This window comes from Octopus sinensis, linkage group LG11, assembly GCF_006345805.1.
Source record: "Octopus sinensis linkage group LG11, ASM634580v1, whole genome shotgun sequence".
In the NCBI taxonomy this organism is placed as follows: Eukaryota; Metazoa; Mollusca; class Cephalopoda; order Octopoda; family Octopodidae; genus Octopus; species Octopus sinensis.
In genome coordinates, this window is record NC_043007.1 from 30881608 (window position 1) to 30896500 (window position 14893).

The following is a 14893-nucleotide window of genomic DNA, read 5'->3' on the forward strand; positions in this document are numbered from 1 at the left end:
CTGGAGCACTGGGTTTTTTTTTTAATGAGTCTTTTGATTCTTCAGATGAGTGTTTCTTCTCTCTTGGGACCCTATTCCTATCAGTGCTTGTGAGTTTCGTAGGAGCGTGTTTTGAGCATGCGTAAGTGACAATGTTCTCATAGCGCCGCCATGTTATACAACATCAGAAGAACTGTGAGTGAAGGACCAATCGGTAAGTTGCAGGTTTTCTTTTTCCAATTGCTCCCCAGTCTGTTTTGGTAAGGTTGATGTTGTTGTATAGGTGCAGTGGGGGCGAGTATGATTGATTTGGTTTGGGCATGCCGGAAACCAAGGTTGTAGAGTACCAGCAGCATGTGATCCGAGAGAAGAGCTTTTTTCAATTGAAACGCTATGAACGAAGCGAGCGTGGTTTATTAAGATCAGGTCCCGGATCATTTTGTCTTATCTTATTGGTTCAAGCACAAGTTGGGTTAGGGAAATTCATCAATTGAATTGAAAAATAATTCTGTTGCTGCTTTGTCTGATGTCGTGTAGTTACCTGACTTCGGAGTATTTGTAAACCAGTTCACCTTAGAGAGATCAAAAGATCGCATATCGATAATACATCCCCGGAGTTGTTCTTTTGGAGAAGGAACTGGATTCCGTTGAAACACTCTCCAAAGCATTGTGGTGGGGTTGTGGGGAGGCCTGTAGAAACCAATAGCGATTATGCCATTAACTTCGTTGAATAACAATATGGATTCACAACAGCCGTTGGAAAATATGTCCTCAGCATCCACAACAAAGGAATCAGAGAGAAAAATGGCTGCTCCTCTTTTATTTCGGTCTGCACGGATGAAGATGAAATCTGTTTCCACTTCGGCATCTTTGTGAAAGTTGTTTAGGTGGTTTTTCTGTGAGGATGAAGAAAGGGATGTAGTGTGTCCCACGTGCGATATAGAATGTTCTCGTGATTTCTTCTATGATTTTATTTTCAATTTGCTTATCTGTTGTGGGAAAAGATTGTGAAACTAATTTTTCAGCGATTTTACTGTAAAAACTGTCTGTTACACTAAGTGTACCAAACGTTTACTAAAGCACAATTTTCACTTTCTACGCAGTGGAGTTCAAATATGTTATTGGCCACAAAGGCGGCGAGGAGCTGGCAGAAACGTTAGCACGCCGGGCGAAATGCGGTATTTCGTGTCTTTACGTTCTGAGTTCAAATTCCGCCGAGGTTGACTTTGCCTTTCATCCTTTTGGGGTCGATAAATTAAGCACCAGTTGCGTACTGGGGTCGATGTAATAGACTGGTCCCCTCCCCCAAAATTGCAGGCTTTGTGCCTAGAGTAGCAAAGATTCTACAGGTGAAACGCTGTGCTCTACAACAATCTTCAAGGCGGCGAGGAGCTGGCAGAAACGTTAGCACGCCGGGCGAAATGCTTTGCGGTATTTCGTTGTCTTTACGTTCTGAGTTCATATTCCGCCGAGGTTGACTTTGCCTTTCATCCTTTCAGGGTCGATAAATTAAGCACCAGTTGCGTACTGGGGTCGATCTAATCGACTGTTCCCCTCCCCAAAATTTTCAGGACTTGTACCTAGAGTAGAAAAGGATATGTTATTGGCCACAAGGCGGCGAGTTGGCAGAAGCGTTAGCACGCCGGGCGAAATGCTTTGCGGTATTTCGTTGTCTTTGCGTTCAGAGTTCAATGCTCCGCGGCGTGAGGACCTGCGGCTTGGGGTGCTTCGGATTGAAAGTAGTGTGTGAGAGAAAATTGTCGTGTTGTAGGAGAGAAGCGTGTTCGCATGGATGATGATTCACTTGCGGTTAGTGATTCTGCAAAAAAAGAGGTTTGGGAATGTAGAAAATGCATGTGAGTAGGTGAGTCCGCCAAATGTGGACCCGACAGAGAGACCAGCTACCTGACTAAACAGAGCTTGGTAGATAAAGCTATGAAAGTAATGAAGACGAAGAAAGCTCCCAGCCCTTCAGGAATCACCGCTGAGATACTTAAAATATCTGGTGGAGTGGGATATGGCCTAATCACCCGTATAGTTAATAAAATTGTCCATGTGGGAATCATACCCAACGATTGCTGTAGCAGCATTATAGTCAACTGCTACAGAGGTAAAGGTAACGCCTGAGACAGGAATACAAAATTGCTGGACCGGGTCATGAAAGTTATAGAAAGGGTCATAGGTCAACCAATTAGGAAGAAGGTTAGCCTGGATGAGACGCAGTTCGGTTTGGGGCAAAGGAGGAGCCCTACTGATGCTACTATATTCCTGATCACTGCAGAAGCATTTAGCCAAGAATAAACCTCTGTAATTGGCCTTTGTAGACCTGGCGAAAGCTTTTGACAGAGTCCCCCGCTCCCTCATCTGGTGGTCAACGCGGAAGCTAGAGATAGATGAATGGTTAGTGAGAGCAGTACAAGCCATGTACAAGGATGCTGTCAGTAAGGTGAACGTTGGAGATGAGCATAGCAATGAATTTAGTGTGCAAGCAGGAGTTCGCCAAGAGTCGGTTCTCGCCCCCTCCTCTTGTTTATCATAGTTTATCATTGTTTATCAGAATATAACAGAGAAATTTAAGACTGGCTGCCCTTGAGTGCTTCTCTATACTGATGACCTTGTTCTTATAGCTGAATCGCTACCTAAACTAGAGGGGAAATTTCAGGTGTGGAAGCAAGGTCTGGAATCGAAGGGCCTTAGAGTCAATTTAGCAAAGATCAAAGTCCTAGAAAGTAGGAAAACGGACAAATCTCAAATCCCTTCAGAGAGATGGCCCTGTTCGATATGCAGGAAAGGTGTTGGTAGAAACTCCATATGGTATACTTGGTGCAAACTATGGACACATAAGAGGTGCAACGGTATCAGAAGAAGGTTGACAGAAAAAAGCCATCGTTGTGCATGGCAACGTGCACTAAGAATGTACGGAGAACGGACCTCCTCAAATGTCGTGGTGGGGGTGTTTAGAGGTAGTAGATAGCTTCTGTTACTTACGCGACCAATTTAGCAGTGGAGAAGGAAGTTCTGAAAGCCAGTTGCTAGAATAAGAGCAAGCTGGGGAAAGTTCGGAGAACTACTACCTTAATTGATAACAAAGGGCCTCTCCCTAAGAGTGAAAGGTAGATTGTATGATACCTGTGCACGTATAGCTATGCAACATGGCAATGAAACATGGGCTATAACTACATGGGTATGCGAAGGCTTGAAATAAATGAAGGCAACATGCTCTGCGGGATGGGTAATATCAGTGTGCATGTACGGCAAGGAAGAATTGGGTATGAGGCCGCAATTGTAGTAAGAGAGGAGACTGTGCTGGTATGGCGATATGATGAGCACGGGTCAGAACAGCTGCATAAAGAAGTGCCGATCTCTAAGTGTAGAATGGAACTTGTGGAAGAAGTAGGCCCAAGAAGACGTGGGACGAAGTGGTGGGAAAAGATCTTCAGACGTTGAACCTCACAGGGGAGATGACAAGGGACCGAAGCTTCAGGCAGTTTGTTGTGTTTAAGAAGACATGTCAAACTAAGTAAAACCGTGACCATCCATACATACACGCATCTCCCCTGCGTCCTTCTCTGAGAGATTCAAGTCTCACGGGTTCGTATGTGCCTGTTCCACGCAAAAACACTCGTGTCAGTGCTACGTAAAAGCACCCAGGCCACTTTGTAAAGTGGTTGGCATTAGGAAGGGCATCCAGCCGTAGGAAGAGTAATACGAATTTAGACAACTGGAACCTGAGTAGCGCCCCAGCTAACCAGCTCCAGTCAAACCGTCCAACCCATGCTTCCATGGAAAGCGGACGTTAAATGAAGATGATGATGATGATGAGTATGAGGATGATGGTGGTGGTGATGATGATGATGATATAATCTAAGAGCGAACCTTTCGAAGCAAGTCTGATGAAGTTCCAACCTATTCTACAAAACCGCAAATATTACCTAACTTTTCACGTAGAATTTTTGGGTGCAGCGTCGTTAAAACCAGAATGGCACCGAAACACTTGAAACTGGAAATTAAAATATAGCTAAACTCATTCTTCGTTTTCTTATTTGACTCATATTTTACTCTTCGCTGGGTCCACATATTGAATTTACCAATGTGATGCCTGGACTTTCTACACCAACAGAATTTCGATCTTCCTTGAGATTACAATTTTCAAGAGTGTAGACGGCCTCCAACTACGGTTGAGTCTTGCATTTGAAATACTCCGATTTTCTACTTTATCAGGGCCTCTGTGTGTGTGTGTGTGTGTGTGTGGTGTGTGTGTGTGTGTGTGTGTGTGTGTGTGTGTGTGCATTTTGTTCAGGTGAGGTGCAAGTAGAGAAACAGTGCTCCAGCATGACCGCAGTTTAATAGCTGAAATCGGTTATAGAGGAATAGACTATATGTGTATACGCGTGTGCGCGACTGGTCTACGCAACATTCCCGACTGACAAACTAATACAGGGGGAATAATCAACGGAATCGTACGCAAGTTACCTCCCTTATTAAATTTACAGTCAAAGCGCGAGAAACTCATTTTATTTTGTAAGATGTTTTTAAACGACTTCCACAATTAATATATATATGGACGGATATGTGTGTGTGTGTGTGTGTGTGTGTGTGTATATATATATATATATATATATACACACACACACACACACACATATGTAGTGAGACCTCGACTGCATCGGTTACGAATGACCATCGGTGCACCTGAGGGGCTCCCCTCCGGGGTACAAGTCGTGGCGGAAAGTCGCCTCACCAGCGAATGCACAACCTAGGGTCGTTTTTATGGAAGACCAGCAGTTGCCCATGCATACCAGCCTCCCCTCTCCACGCCACCAATGTTACCCAAGGGGCCGATACAACTTGGCACCAGTGACGTCACAATTCATTTCTACAGCTGAGGGAACTGGAGCAATGTGAAATAAAGTGACTTGCTCAAGAACACAACACGCAGCCCGCTCCGGGAATCGAACTCACAACCTTGCGATCATAAATTCGACGCTCTAACCACTAAGCCATGTGCCTTCACAATATATATAGAATATATTCTTTTCTACTCTAGGCACAAGGCCCGAAATTTGGGGGGAGGGGGCCAGTCGATTATATCGACCCCAGTGCGTAACTGCTACTTAATTTATCGACCCCTAAAGGATGAAAGGCAAAGTCGACTTCAGCGGAATTTGATCTCGGAACGTAAAGGCAGACGAAATACTGCTAAGCATTTCGCCCAGCATGCTAACGTTTCTGCCAGCTTCTCGCAGCCTTATATATAATATATATTATATAGATGCGTGTGTGTATAAGTTTGTTTTTACTTCAAGTTAGGAAAAGGAGTACTCAATCATTTTTGTAGAGTACATATGTTTTAACAAGAATACTGTTGACAGTGACTTCGAAGTCTCAGTCTATTTAATCTTCAACAGACAATCTGATGAAGGCTAAAGCAAACCGGAACTTCAGTGTCATTGTCAACACGATTCTTCTTGAGAAGAAATCTATACATAGGGGTGGTTGTGTGGTAAGTAGTCTGCCTCCCACCCACATGGTTCTGGATTCAGTCCTATCCTGTGGGACATTGGGCATGTGTCTGGTACTATAGCCTTGGGCAAACCAGAGCCTTGCAAGTGGATTTTGCAGAAGGAAACTGAAAGAAGCCTGTATTGTATGTGTGTCTGTGTACATATATATATATTATAATAAGTCCATACACACATATATAAAACATCCAAGGGTCTGTTTCCCTCTGAAGATATGAATTTAATATTTACTCAATATTTACTGAGTATTAATCGAAACAGCTGTAAAGAATGATGATTCATTTGTTGTTAATGATAAACAATTATTAACTTCCCAATCTCCATTTTGTTCTTCTTCTTCTTTGATATGAATATAAGCTATATGCTTTTATATATATACACCTATTAGTTTAAGAAAATTAATTCCCCCAAAATATCAGGTATTGAACCAGTATTTCCTTGGATAACACCATCCCATCATGGGGCTAACATAACTTCTACTCGTGTGTTGATATATATATCTTTATATATAAAAGTGAAGTTGTGTGTCTGTCTCCTACGATTTAGATTCCTAACTACTCCCACATTTTGTGGTGCAGTTTAACCAAAACCGGGTATCTTATAGTCATGATTCATATCGAGCCCTTCTGGGTATTAGCGCGCATCTACGATGAGTCTATGATTTAAAAAAAAATTTACCATCATTTTTTTTCCATTTTTAATGCATTTTTTTGCTATTTTTTGGCTATAACTCTCTAAAAATGCTTATATAGTTATTTACCTTACAAACCCGAGCAACGCCGGGCGATACTGCTAGTATATATATATATATATACTAGGCTTTAAAAAAAAAGTAGTAGGGTCAATTCATTTGACTAAGATTCTTCAAGGCAGTGCCCCAGCATGGCCACAGTTTAATGACTAAAACAAGTAGTAGATAAAAGAAAAGGTAACTGAATGAGAACACAGATCTTGTGGGATCTTGGGAGGGTCATTACATCAAAGCATAAATTCACACTGGTTCTATTTCACTTCTATTATTATTATTATTATTTGTCGATTTGTTAATCATTTAACCAATTAACTAATTGATCCCACCATGCCAGCATGGAAGGCAGACGTTAAACGATGATGAAGATTGCTTGATTAATTGTTCAGACAATCAATCAGCTTGATTAATTAAAGTTCTTTCGTTGCCATTTGTGGCCCCACAATGACATGTCCTCTCAACTCCAGCTCTACTTCAGATAAATAAAACTAAAATAGTAACCAGTGTGTGTATTTATTATTGGCCCAATGACCCTCTCAAGATATAAAATCTGTCTCAACACACCACTTCCCATCAAAAATCTTGGAAATCAAATATAAAAATGAAACAAAAGAAACTTTCATTACATAAGATGGATTCTTTTGTGGTGGTCACACAAGAGGAATCTAAATTGTCTAAGACAGACATTCTTCAAAAGTGAAAGGAATGGATGTGAGAAAACAAGGGAAATAAAAACAAAAAACAGAAATAGTTTATATATTTAAAAGTATGTTTAATTGATATATATATGTGTCTATATTACATAATATATATATAAGTATATATATATATATATATATATATATTCTATACATGTCTGAGGTTGAGGAATTATGTATCTGTATGTGTGTGTATGTATGTATATGTGTGTGTATATATATATATCTTACCTCACGGTTGTTTATTTTTCCATCACTGCTTCACACTACTACTCGTGTATTTGATCAGACCAGGCGGTCTACTAGCACAAACCAGTAAATAGTATTTACCAATTTATTATAAAGCTCAAGCTTTCTGTCAGCTCAGATTTACCTCCCTTCGGTATCTGCTACAGAAGATGACAAAAAAGCCAGAAATGTGCATTTAGCAGTCCACAGAGGCGTGCTTTTTTATGAGCTGATAATGGTATGTTTACACATTTTACCAAAAGCAAGAATTTTTTTTCTCCATGGTAAACTACAGTGGAATTGCCTTTAGAAGCTGAAATATGTCACAAACATATTTGAACTAACCTAAAGTCTGTTTATATATATATATATATATATATATATATATATATATATAATATATATATATATATATAGTATATATATATAGTTATATATATATATATAATATAGTATATTATATATATATATATATAGTATATATATAGTATATATATATATATATATAGTATATATATAATAGTATATATATATATAATATATATATATAATATATATATAGTATATATATATAGTATATATATATATATATATATATATATTAATATATATATAGTATATATATATGTATATATATATATATATATATATATATAGTATATATATAGTATATATATACATATATATGTATATATATATACATATATATGTATACATATATATATATATACATATACATATATATATATACATATACATATATATATATATATACACATATACATATATATGTATACATATGCATATATACAAATATATATGTATACATATGCATATATACAAATATATATGTATACATATGCATATATACAAATATATATATATATATAATATATATATATATATATATATATATATATATATATTATGCGTGCGTGTGTGTGTATACACACTCATAAACGCACACATAAGCCTATGCACACATGAACAATGACAGCAAAAGAGAAGAGGTAAAAAGAAAATGGAAGAAGGAAAAAAAAAAAATGAAGAAATTTAGTTCCTAATAAAGTTAAACCCCTACAAGTGGACGGCGAGGGGTCATTTCAGACCCGTTTCTGTGACAAGGGCCTCGAGTAGAAGCTGTGTCTCTCCACTGACGTACGGTTCGTGCAGCCAGCCAGCCGTACAAAACATCAACAGATTGCGGTCGGGGACGTGTGCGATGACTTCAACCAGGCGTTGTTTCAGTTCAAACTCTTTTTGGTAAGCTTCAACAATTTTTGCGGACGTCACTTCTGCAAATAGAAGTTGGGGTCACTTTCAGGGATCGATACAGCATACAACAGAACACGCAAGATTCTACACTTATTCAAGAATATACACAAAAAACACAATTTTAAAGTAAGACTCTACCTGTACACCAATTTAGCCAACACTGGATTCGTGGTCGATGGGGTTTCATAAGAGTTTTTTTGCCAATAAGAAACAAAATAGTCCTGCACAGCAGAAGTGTTAAGGACCCCACCCCTCCTAATGAAGAGGATTGACCCACAAGGGTCCTGTGCCAGTGCCACATAAAAGGCACTAGTGCTCGTGGCACGTTAAAAGCACTCAGCACACAGTAAAAACGGTTGGCGCGAGGAAAGGCATCCAGCCATAGAAACCAAACCAAGTCAGACTGGAACCTAGTCCAGCTCTTCCTGCTTGCCATCTCTGGTCAAACTGTCCAACCCATGCCAGCATGGGAAATGGACATTAAAGGGTGATGATGATGATGACACTCCGTCCACAGCAACTCAAGTACCAGACGGTTTTACTCACCAAAATCCTTGTAAGTCCAAGACTGGAATGGTACGGTTTCAGTAACATCACCAGCCTGGTGTCGATGTTCCTCCAGATTAAATAGCCCTCGGTACACGTCACACATGGCTTCCAGTTTATGGATCACCTTCTCCTGTTAAAAAAACAAAGATTGCAGTCGTCAGAAGAAGAAATAATAATAATAATAATAATAATAATCCTTTTTACTATAGGCACAAGGCCTCATATTTGTGGGGAGGGGAGTAGTTGATTACATCAACCCCAGTGTTTCACTGGTACTTAAATGAAAGGCAAGATCGTCGTCATTGTCATCATCACCACAATCATCATCATCGTCATCATCACCACAATCATCATCATCGTCATCATTGTCATCATCACCACTATCATCATCATCAACATCATCGTCATCATCACCACTATCATCATCATCAACATCATCGTCATCATCATCGTCATCATCACTACTATCATCATCATCGTCATCATCATCCTTACAAGGCCAGAAATTTTAAGGCAAGGGCTCAATAAATGCTGTTCAATCAGAATTTATTTGATCAACACCAGAAATATTAGGACTTAGAATCTATATATTAATGTGTGTGTGTATATACACACACAAACACACACACGTGCACACACACACACACACACACACGCACACACACACACAGAAAGTGATGTTGTCCCAAGGTTTGCAACTCACCATGGCTTCGACTGTCTTCAGAAGTTTCTCACACAGTGGTTCCATTTCAAGAGGCATCGTTGTCGACGGGGGTGAAACATCAGCGGACACCGTGGTGCTGGGTTCAAATCTACCCAGGAACATTTGGAAAAGAAGAACAAAACATAAGTTATACATTACCATTTTTTTTTTCTTGTTCCTTCAACAGAAGAAAAAGAAAGAAAGAAAGGTGAAAGAAAGATGAAAGGAAGAAAGAAAGAAGGAAGGAAGGAAGGAAGGGAGGAAAGGGAGAAGGAAAGACAGAAAGAAAGAAAGAAAGAAAGGAAAGAAGAAAGAAAGATGAAAGAAAGATGAAAGGAAGGAAGAAGGAAGGAAGGAAGGAGGAAAGGGAGAAGGAAAGACAGAAAGAAAGAAAGAAAGAAAGGAAGGAAGAAAGAAAGAAGAAAGAAAGATGAAAGAAAGATGAAAGGAAGGAAGAAGGAAGGAAGGAAGGAAAGGGAGAAGGAAAGACAGAAAGAAAGAAGAAAGAAGAAGAAAGAAAGAAAGAAAGAAAGAAAGAAAGAAAGAAAGAAAGAAAGAAAGAAAGAAAGAAAAAAGAAAAGAAGGAAGAGAAAGAAAGAAAGAAAGAAAGAAAAAAGAAAGAAAGAAGAAAAAAGAAAGGAAGGAAGAGAAAGAAAGAAAGAAAGAAAGAAAGAAAAAAAGAAAAGGAGAAGGAAGGTAAGTTTACATGGCCTGTAATTTGCAATTGGCTATTTTGCTCATGATGGCTGCCCCACTGAGGTTGAGGTTGTTCCACTTCAAGATGGCATTGTAGATGTCAGCAGCACTGTCCTTGGTGACCCTTTCACTGCCAGTGAGGTTGCCCTGGCTCGGTTTCACCGCCACAGGACCTGCACACACAAGAAAAAAAGAAAAAAAAAAGAAAAACATAAATTAATGCCAAACAGAAACAGTATTCTTTTCTACTCTAGGCACAAGGCTCGAAATTTTAGGGGAGGAGGCCAGTCGATTAGATCAACCCCAGTGCATAACTGGTACTTAATTTATCGACCCCGAAAGGATGAAAGGCAAAGTCGACCTCGGCGGAATTTGAACTCAGAACATAGCACCAGACAAAATAGCACTAAGCATTTCGCCCAGTGTGTTAACGTTCCCGCCAGGTCTTCCGCTTTGCAAACAGAAACACTATTAACAGCAAAGGATCATCTTTGTCCCCACTTAAAGGTGCAAGTTGTGGCAGATTCATTAGAATACTGGACAAAGTTCTTTGTGGCATTTTGTTTTTATGTTCTGGGTTCAAATGCTACCGAGGTCGATTTTGCTTTTCATCCTTTCAGGGTCAATAAATTAAGTACCAGTGAAACACTGGGGTCGATGTAATTGACTAGGCCCCTCCCCCAAAAATTTCAGGCCGTGTGCCTATAGTAACAAGGATTATTATTATTATTATTATTATTATTATTATTGTGACAAACAAGCAAAATCTCAAATATCAAGGGGATTTGGCAGAGGGAAACTGAAAGAAGCTCATTGTGTGTGTGTGTGTTTTTCTTCCTTGTCCTGACATCACATGAAGTTGTAAATGATTGTCCCTGTCATACAAGCAGTGTCATTGATTTTTCTAATATTCTGCAAGAATGTCTGGCTTAGCAGAGGGAGGGGGGGAAATCACCCTTGCTTGGAAACAGGTGAAGAATGGCAACAGGAAGGACTTCTGGCAGCAGAAAATTTGCTTCACCTAAAACTCCTATTCAACCCCAAGCCAGCATGGAAAAGTGAATGTTAAAACAAAATGAATCATCATCATCGTCATCATCATCCTCATCATCATTGTCATCATCATCATTATCATCATGATCATCATCATTGTCGTCATCATCATCATCATCATCATCGTCATCGTCGTCGTCATCATCATCGTCATCATCATCATCATACTCATACTCATCATCATAATGTTCCACACTGGCATAAGTTGGATGTCTTGAAGAACTGCATCCTGTTCCAGCTTCTGCCTTGGCATCGATCCTCCGACTGGATGTCCTTCCTAATGCCAGCCACTTTACAGCATACAAGATTACAAAGCCAAGGAGGGATACCTTTATATAAAGAGATGATGATTAGAGAGAAAAAGGGCCAGAGCAGAACAGGAATCTTGCAGTTCTATATTTAAGAGACGAGGAATTATGTACATTATTTAGATTATTTACATTTGACGGATATTTGTCCTCATCTTGTTTGTTGTTAACACAATGTTTCAGCTGATAGACCCTCCAGTCTTCATTAGGTGTCTTGGGGAAATTTCAAACCTGGGTTCTCATTCCTAAGGTATTTTTCAATGTTATTATTATTCAGGTCACTGCCTGGAATTGAACTCAGAATCTTGGGGTTAGTAGCCCAAGCTCTTAACCACCACGCCATATGCATGAGTTAGTAGAAGAGCTACATGACTGCGCATAATTAAGAAGCAAAAAAAATAGTGGTGATGGGGTGGAGTGGTGACGATGGGTGCAGAGATGGTGTAGCAGAATCAAAGGCAGGTTCACTATGAAGAAAGACTGTAACTTGGTGGTTCCCACCCTGTGGTATGCGAACCCCTGCTGGTCGGCAAAAGCAGTACTGGGAGTCTGTGAACATGTTAAGCTGACAGACCTTTCGATATCTTGGGGTCCATGGGAAAACTCATTCAAATAAAAGGGGTCCTCAGTAGTGAAAAGATTGGGAACCACTGCTGTATAACAGATATCAGATGTACCCCAGGGGTTCTCGATTTGGGTCCATATGACCCTTGGTGGGGGAATGTATAGTATTTTCTTGTTAAAATTTATCTGCTATAAATTACTTAAACATTTACAATACACAAAATATTTTTAATTGTTTTTATCCAATTTCTAATAATATTTAATTATAAAAATACTGTAACATTTTTTTTATATATTAGGCGCAGGTTTGGCTGTATGGTAAGAAGCTTGCTTCTCAACCACATGGTTCCAGGTTCAGTCCCACTGTGTGGCACCTTGGCCACGTGACATCTACTACAGCTTTGGGATGACCAAAGCCTTGTGAGTGGATTTGGTAGACGGAAACTGAGAGAAGCCTATCGCTAGCCACTACACATTTTTTATTTTCTCTCTTGTTTCTTTCTGTGGAAGAGCATAGGCTCGGAACATTAAAGACTTTTTCACTTCCCGTGCGTTACATTAATATATATATATATATATATATATGCATATACTTGTGTGTGTGTGTGATGTGTATGTGTGTGAGTTCCCTCGACCATCACTTGACAGTCGATGTTGGTGTGTTTACGTCCCCCGTAACTTAACGGTTCAGCAAAAGAGACTGATACAATAAGTACACGGCTTACAAAGTCCTGGGGTCGATTTGTTCGACTAAAGGTGGTGCACCAGCATGGCCGCAGTCAAATGACTGAAACAAGAAGACACAGAATACAGTGAATGGCTATTGAGGTCCAATTGAGTAAAACCGGAACCGAAAGAGTTAAGGACCACTGATGTAGACGAGTGGTTAAACCTGAGAACACCCGTAAAATATATTTCATACAAAATTCAAAAGTTACGTCGCACAAGTTGATAGCTTCTGTTCCCTAGGTGACCAAATCAACAACGGGGTGCTGGGGTGTCCTAAAAGTGTAGTGGCGAGAATTAGAAATAGGGTGGGGAAAGTTCAGGAAGCTATGGACTTTTCTGTAAACAAAGCGATGAAGGTAGCGAGAGGTGGATGTTGAAGGCACAGGATGCGTGAAGGTTGGAAAGTAGCGGATGCGAATGTGACAGGGATGAGCTGGGAGGAAAACTGAGGGAATTTATAAGGATTCAGTAGAGCGACGGCTATGTTGTTATGGACAGGTAATTAAAGCGTATGGGTGGTGATAGGTGTGCGAAGAAGGTATTCTGTTTAGGGTAAATGTCAGCTCGGATACCTCAGCAGCGGAGTGGTATCATTCGAACTCTAAAACAATGCGAAGCACATTGTGGCCAACGCTGTAAACATCTTACGATAGTCTGATGTACACACGCGTGTGCCCTCACCTGACTTTGTTTCCTCATAACTTTCAGAAATATAGATGATATTTTTTAATGAAATTTTCTACAAATACGCTTTAGATGGTGTAGATTCCGATTAAGGAATTTGTTGAGGCACAATTGTGGACGTATGTCTACACATACACACACGCACATATTAAAGTATAAAGGTATATCGTGTATACGCTACGTGTGTGTGTGTATGTGTGTGTGAAAGCGTGCGTATACGCGCGTATTTCTTACTAGCTCCAGATGAAAATGGATTATATAAAGTCACATGTGTATATAAACAGTAGAGAGAGAGAGAGAAAGAGAGAGAGATGTCTTACTGGTCACAGGTGAAAATAAGTTCTGGAAAGAACTATGATCGAAAGAAATATTCCTGCTAGACTGTTGTTCGTTATCTTTCTTCTTCTTCTTGGGCATCTTCGCTTTAAAAGTGGATTTGGCACCACCAAAACTCTCAATATATATATAAGAGGGGCAACCAAACAGACACCCACACACGGAAAGAATGAGAGTCAATCTCAGACAAACAAGAAACAACGAAGTCTCTCCAAGGCACACACAAGAAAAGAACGTCTCTCTTTGGTATCCTGAGAATTAAAAGCCTTCTTTCTCCCGATTCTCACGAAATTATCCACAACAAACAACAATTCTTCCCCAAATGTTGACGTCGTCGTCGTTTACCTCCCCTTTGTTCACACTTTCCCTTACACGCACCTGTCCATGCGTGTGTATATCTGTATTATTATTATGTATATATATTTATAATTAAATCATCAACTTGGAGTGTCTGTAGAGGATGTTGATGTGTCAAGAGGGCACGATTAATCCATACACACACAAACATATATATATATACATATTCCCACAAGCACACACATGACTATAAGTTTATTCCATACAACACACATTAAATAAGAAACGGACTTTTTAGTTGTCGGTGCAAAAGTATGTCGAACACCGCTTTAGGGAAAGTTACAATTAGGGGCTGCAATGTTCAATCTTAATTATAAAATTACTTCATATATCTACACACACACACACACATATATATTATTAACAGTAACTTCGAAGTGTCGACCAACTAAACCTTTGTCCGACAAAACTTCCAAGTCGCATTCAATAATATTCTTGTTTAAGAATGATGAATTTGTACTCTA

General features: G+C 39.5%; 2 protein-coding genes across 2 annotated transcripts in view; one reads left to right on the top strand and one right to left on the bottom strand.

Moving 5' to 3' along the window:
• The first annotated feature begins 4218 nt into the window (after positions 1-4218).
• LOC115217149 (amidophosphoribosyltransferase-like) overlaps positions 4219-14893 on the top strand; it is a 31528-nt gene continuing 20853 nt past the window's right edge. Inside the window, exon 1 of the mRNA XM_036507300.1 lies at positions 4219-4230. The gene's annotated coding sequence lies outside the window, so the exon portion shown is untranslated. The remainder of the gene's footprint in view (positions 4231-14893) is intronic.
• LOC115217150 (cyclin-dependent kinase 2-interacting protein) lies at positions 8100-14429 on the bottom strand. Its single transcript, XM_029786766.2, has 5 exons — positions 14057-14429; positions 10409-10571; positions 9703-9811; positions 8997-9129; positions 8100-8470 (listed from the first exon to the last, which is right to left on the bottom strand). The coding sequence occupies exons 1-5, from the start codon at positions 14151-14153 to the stop codon at positions 8274-8276; spliced, it is 699 nt and encodes a 232-aa protein (XP_029642626.1). The 5' UTR covers positions 14154-14429; the 3' UTR covers positions 8100-8273.

Excerpts from the sequence above, each read along its gene's own strand:
- LOC115217150 (XM_029786766.2), bottom strand. The coding sequence starts at position 14,153 with ATGCCCAAGAAGAAGAAGAAAGATAACGAACAACAGTCTAGCAGGAAT. Across the intron at positions 9,812-10,408 it reads AATTGCAAATTACAGGCCAT|ATTTGAACCCAGCACCACGG; the intron begins GTAAACTTACCT and ends GTTCCTGGGTAG. Across the intron at positions 9,130-9,702 it reads TGAAGACAGTCGAAGCCATG|GAGAAGGTGATCCATAAACT; the intron begins GTGAGTTGCAAA and ends TTTTTTTAACAG.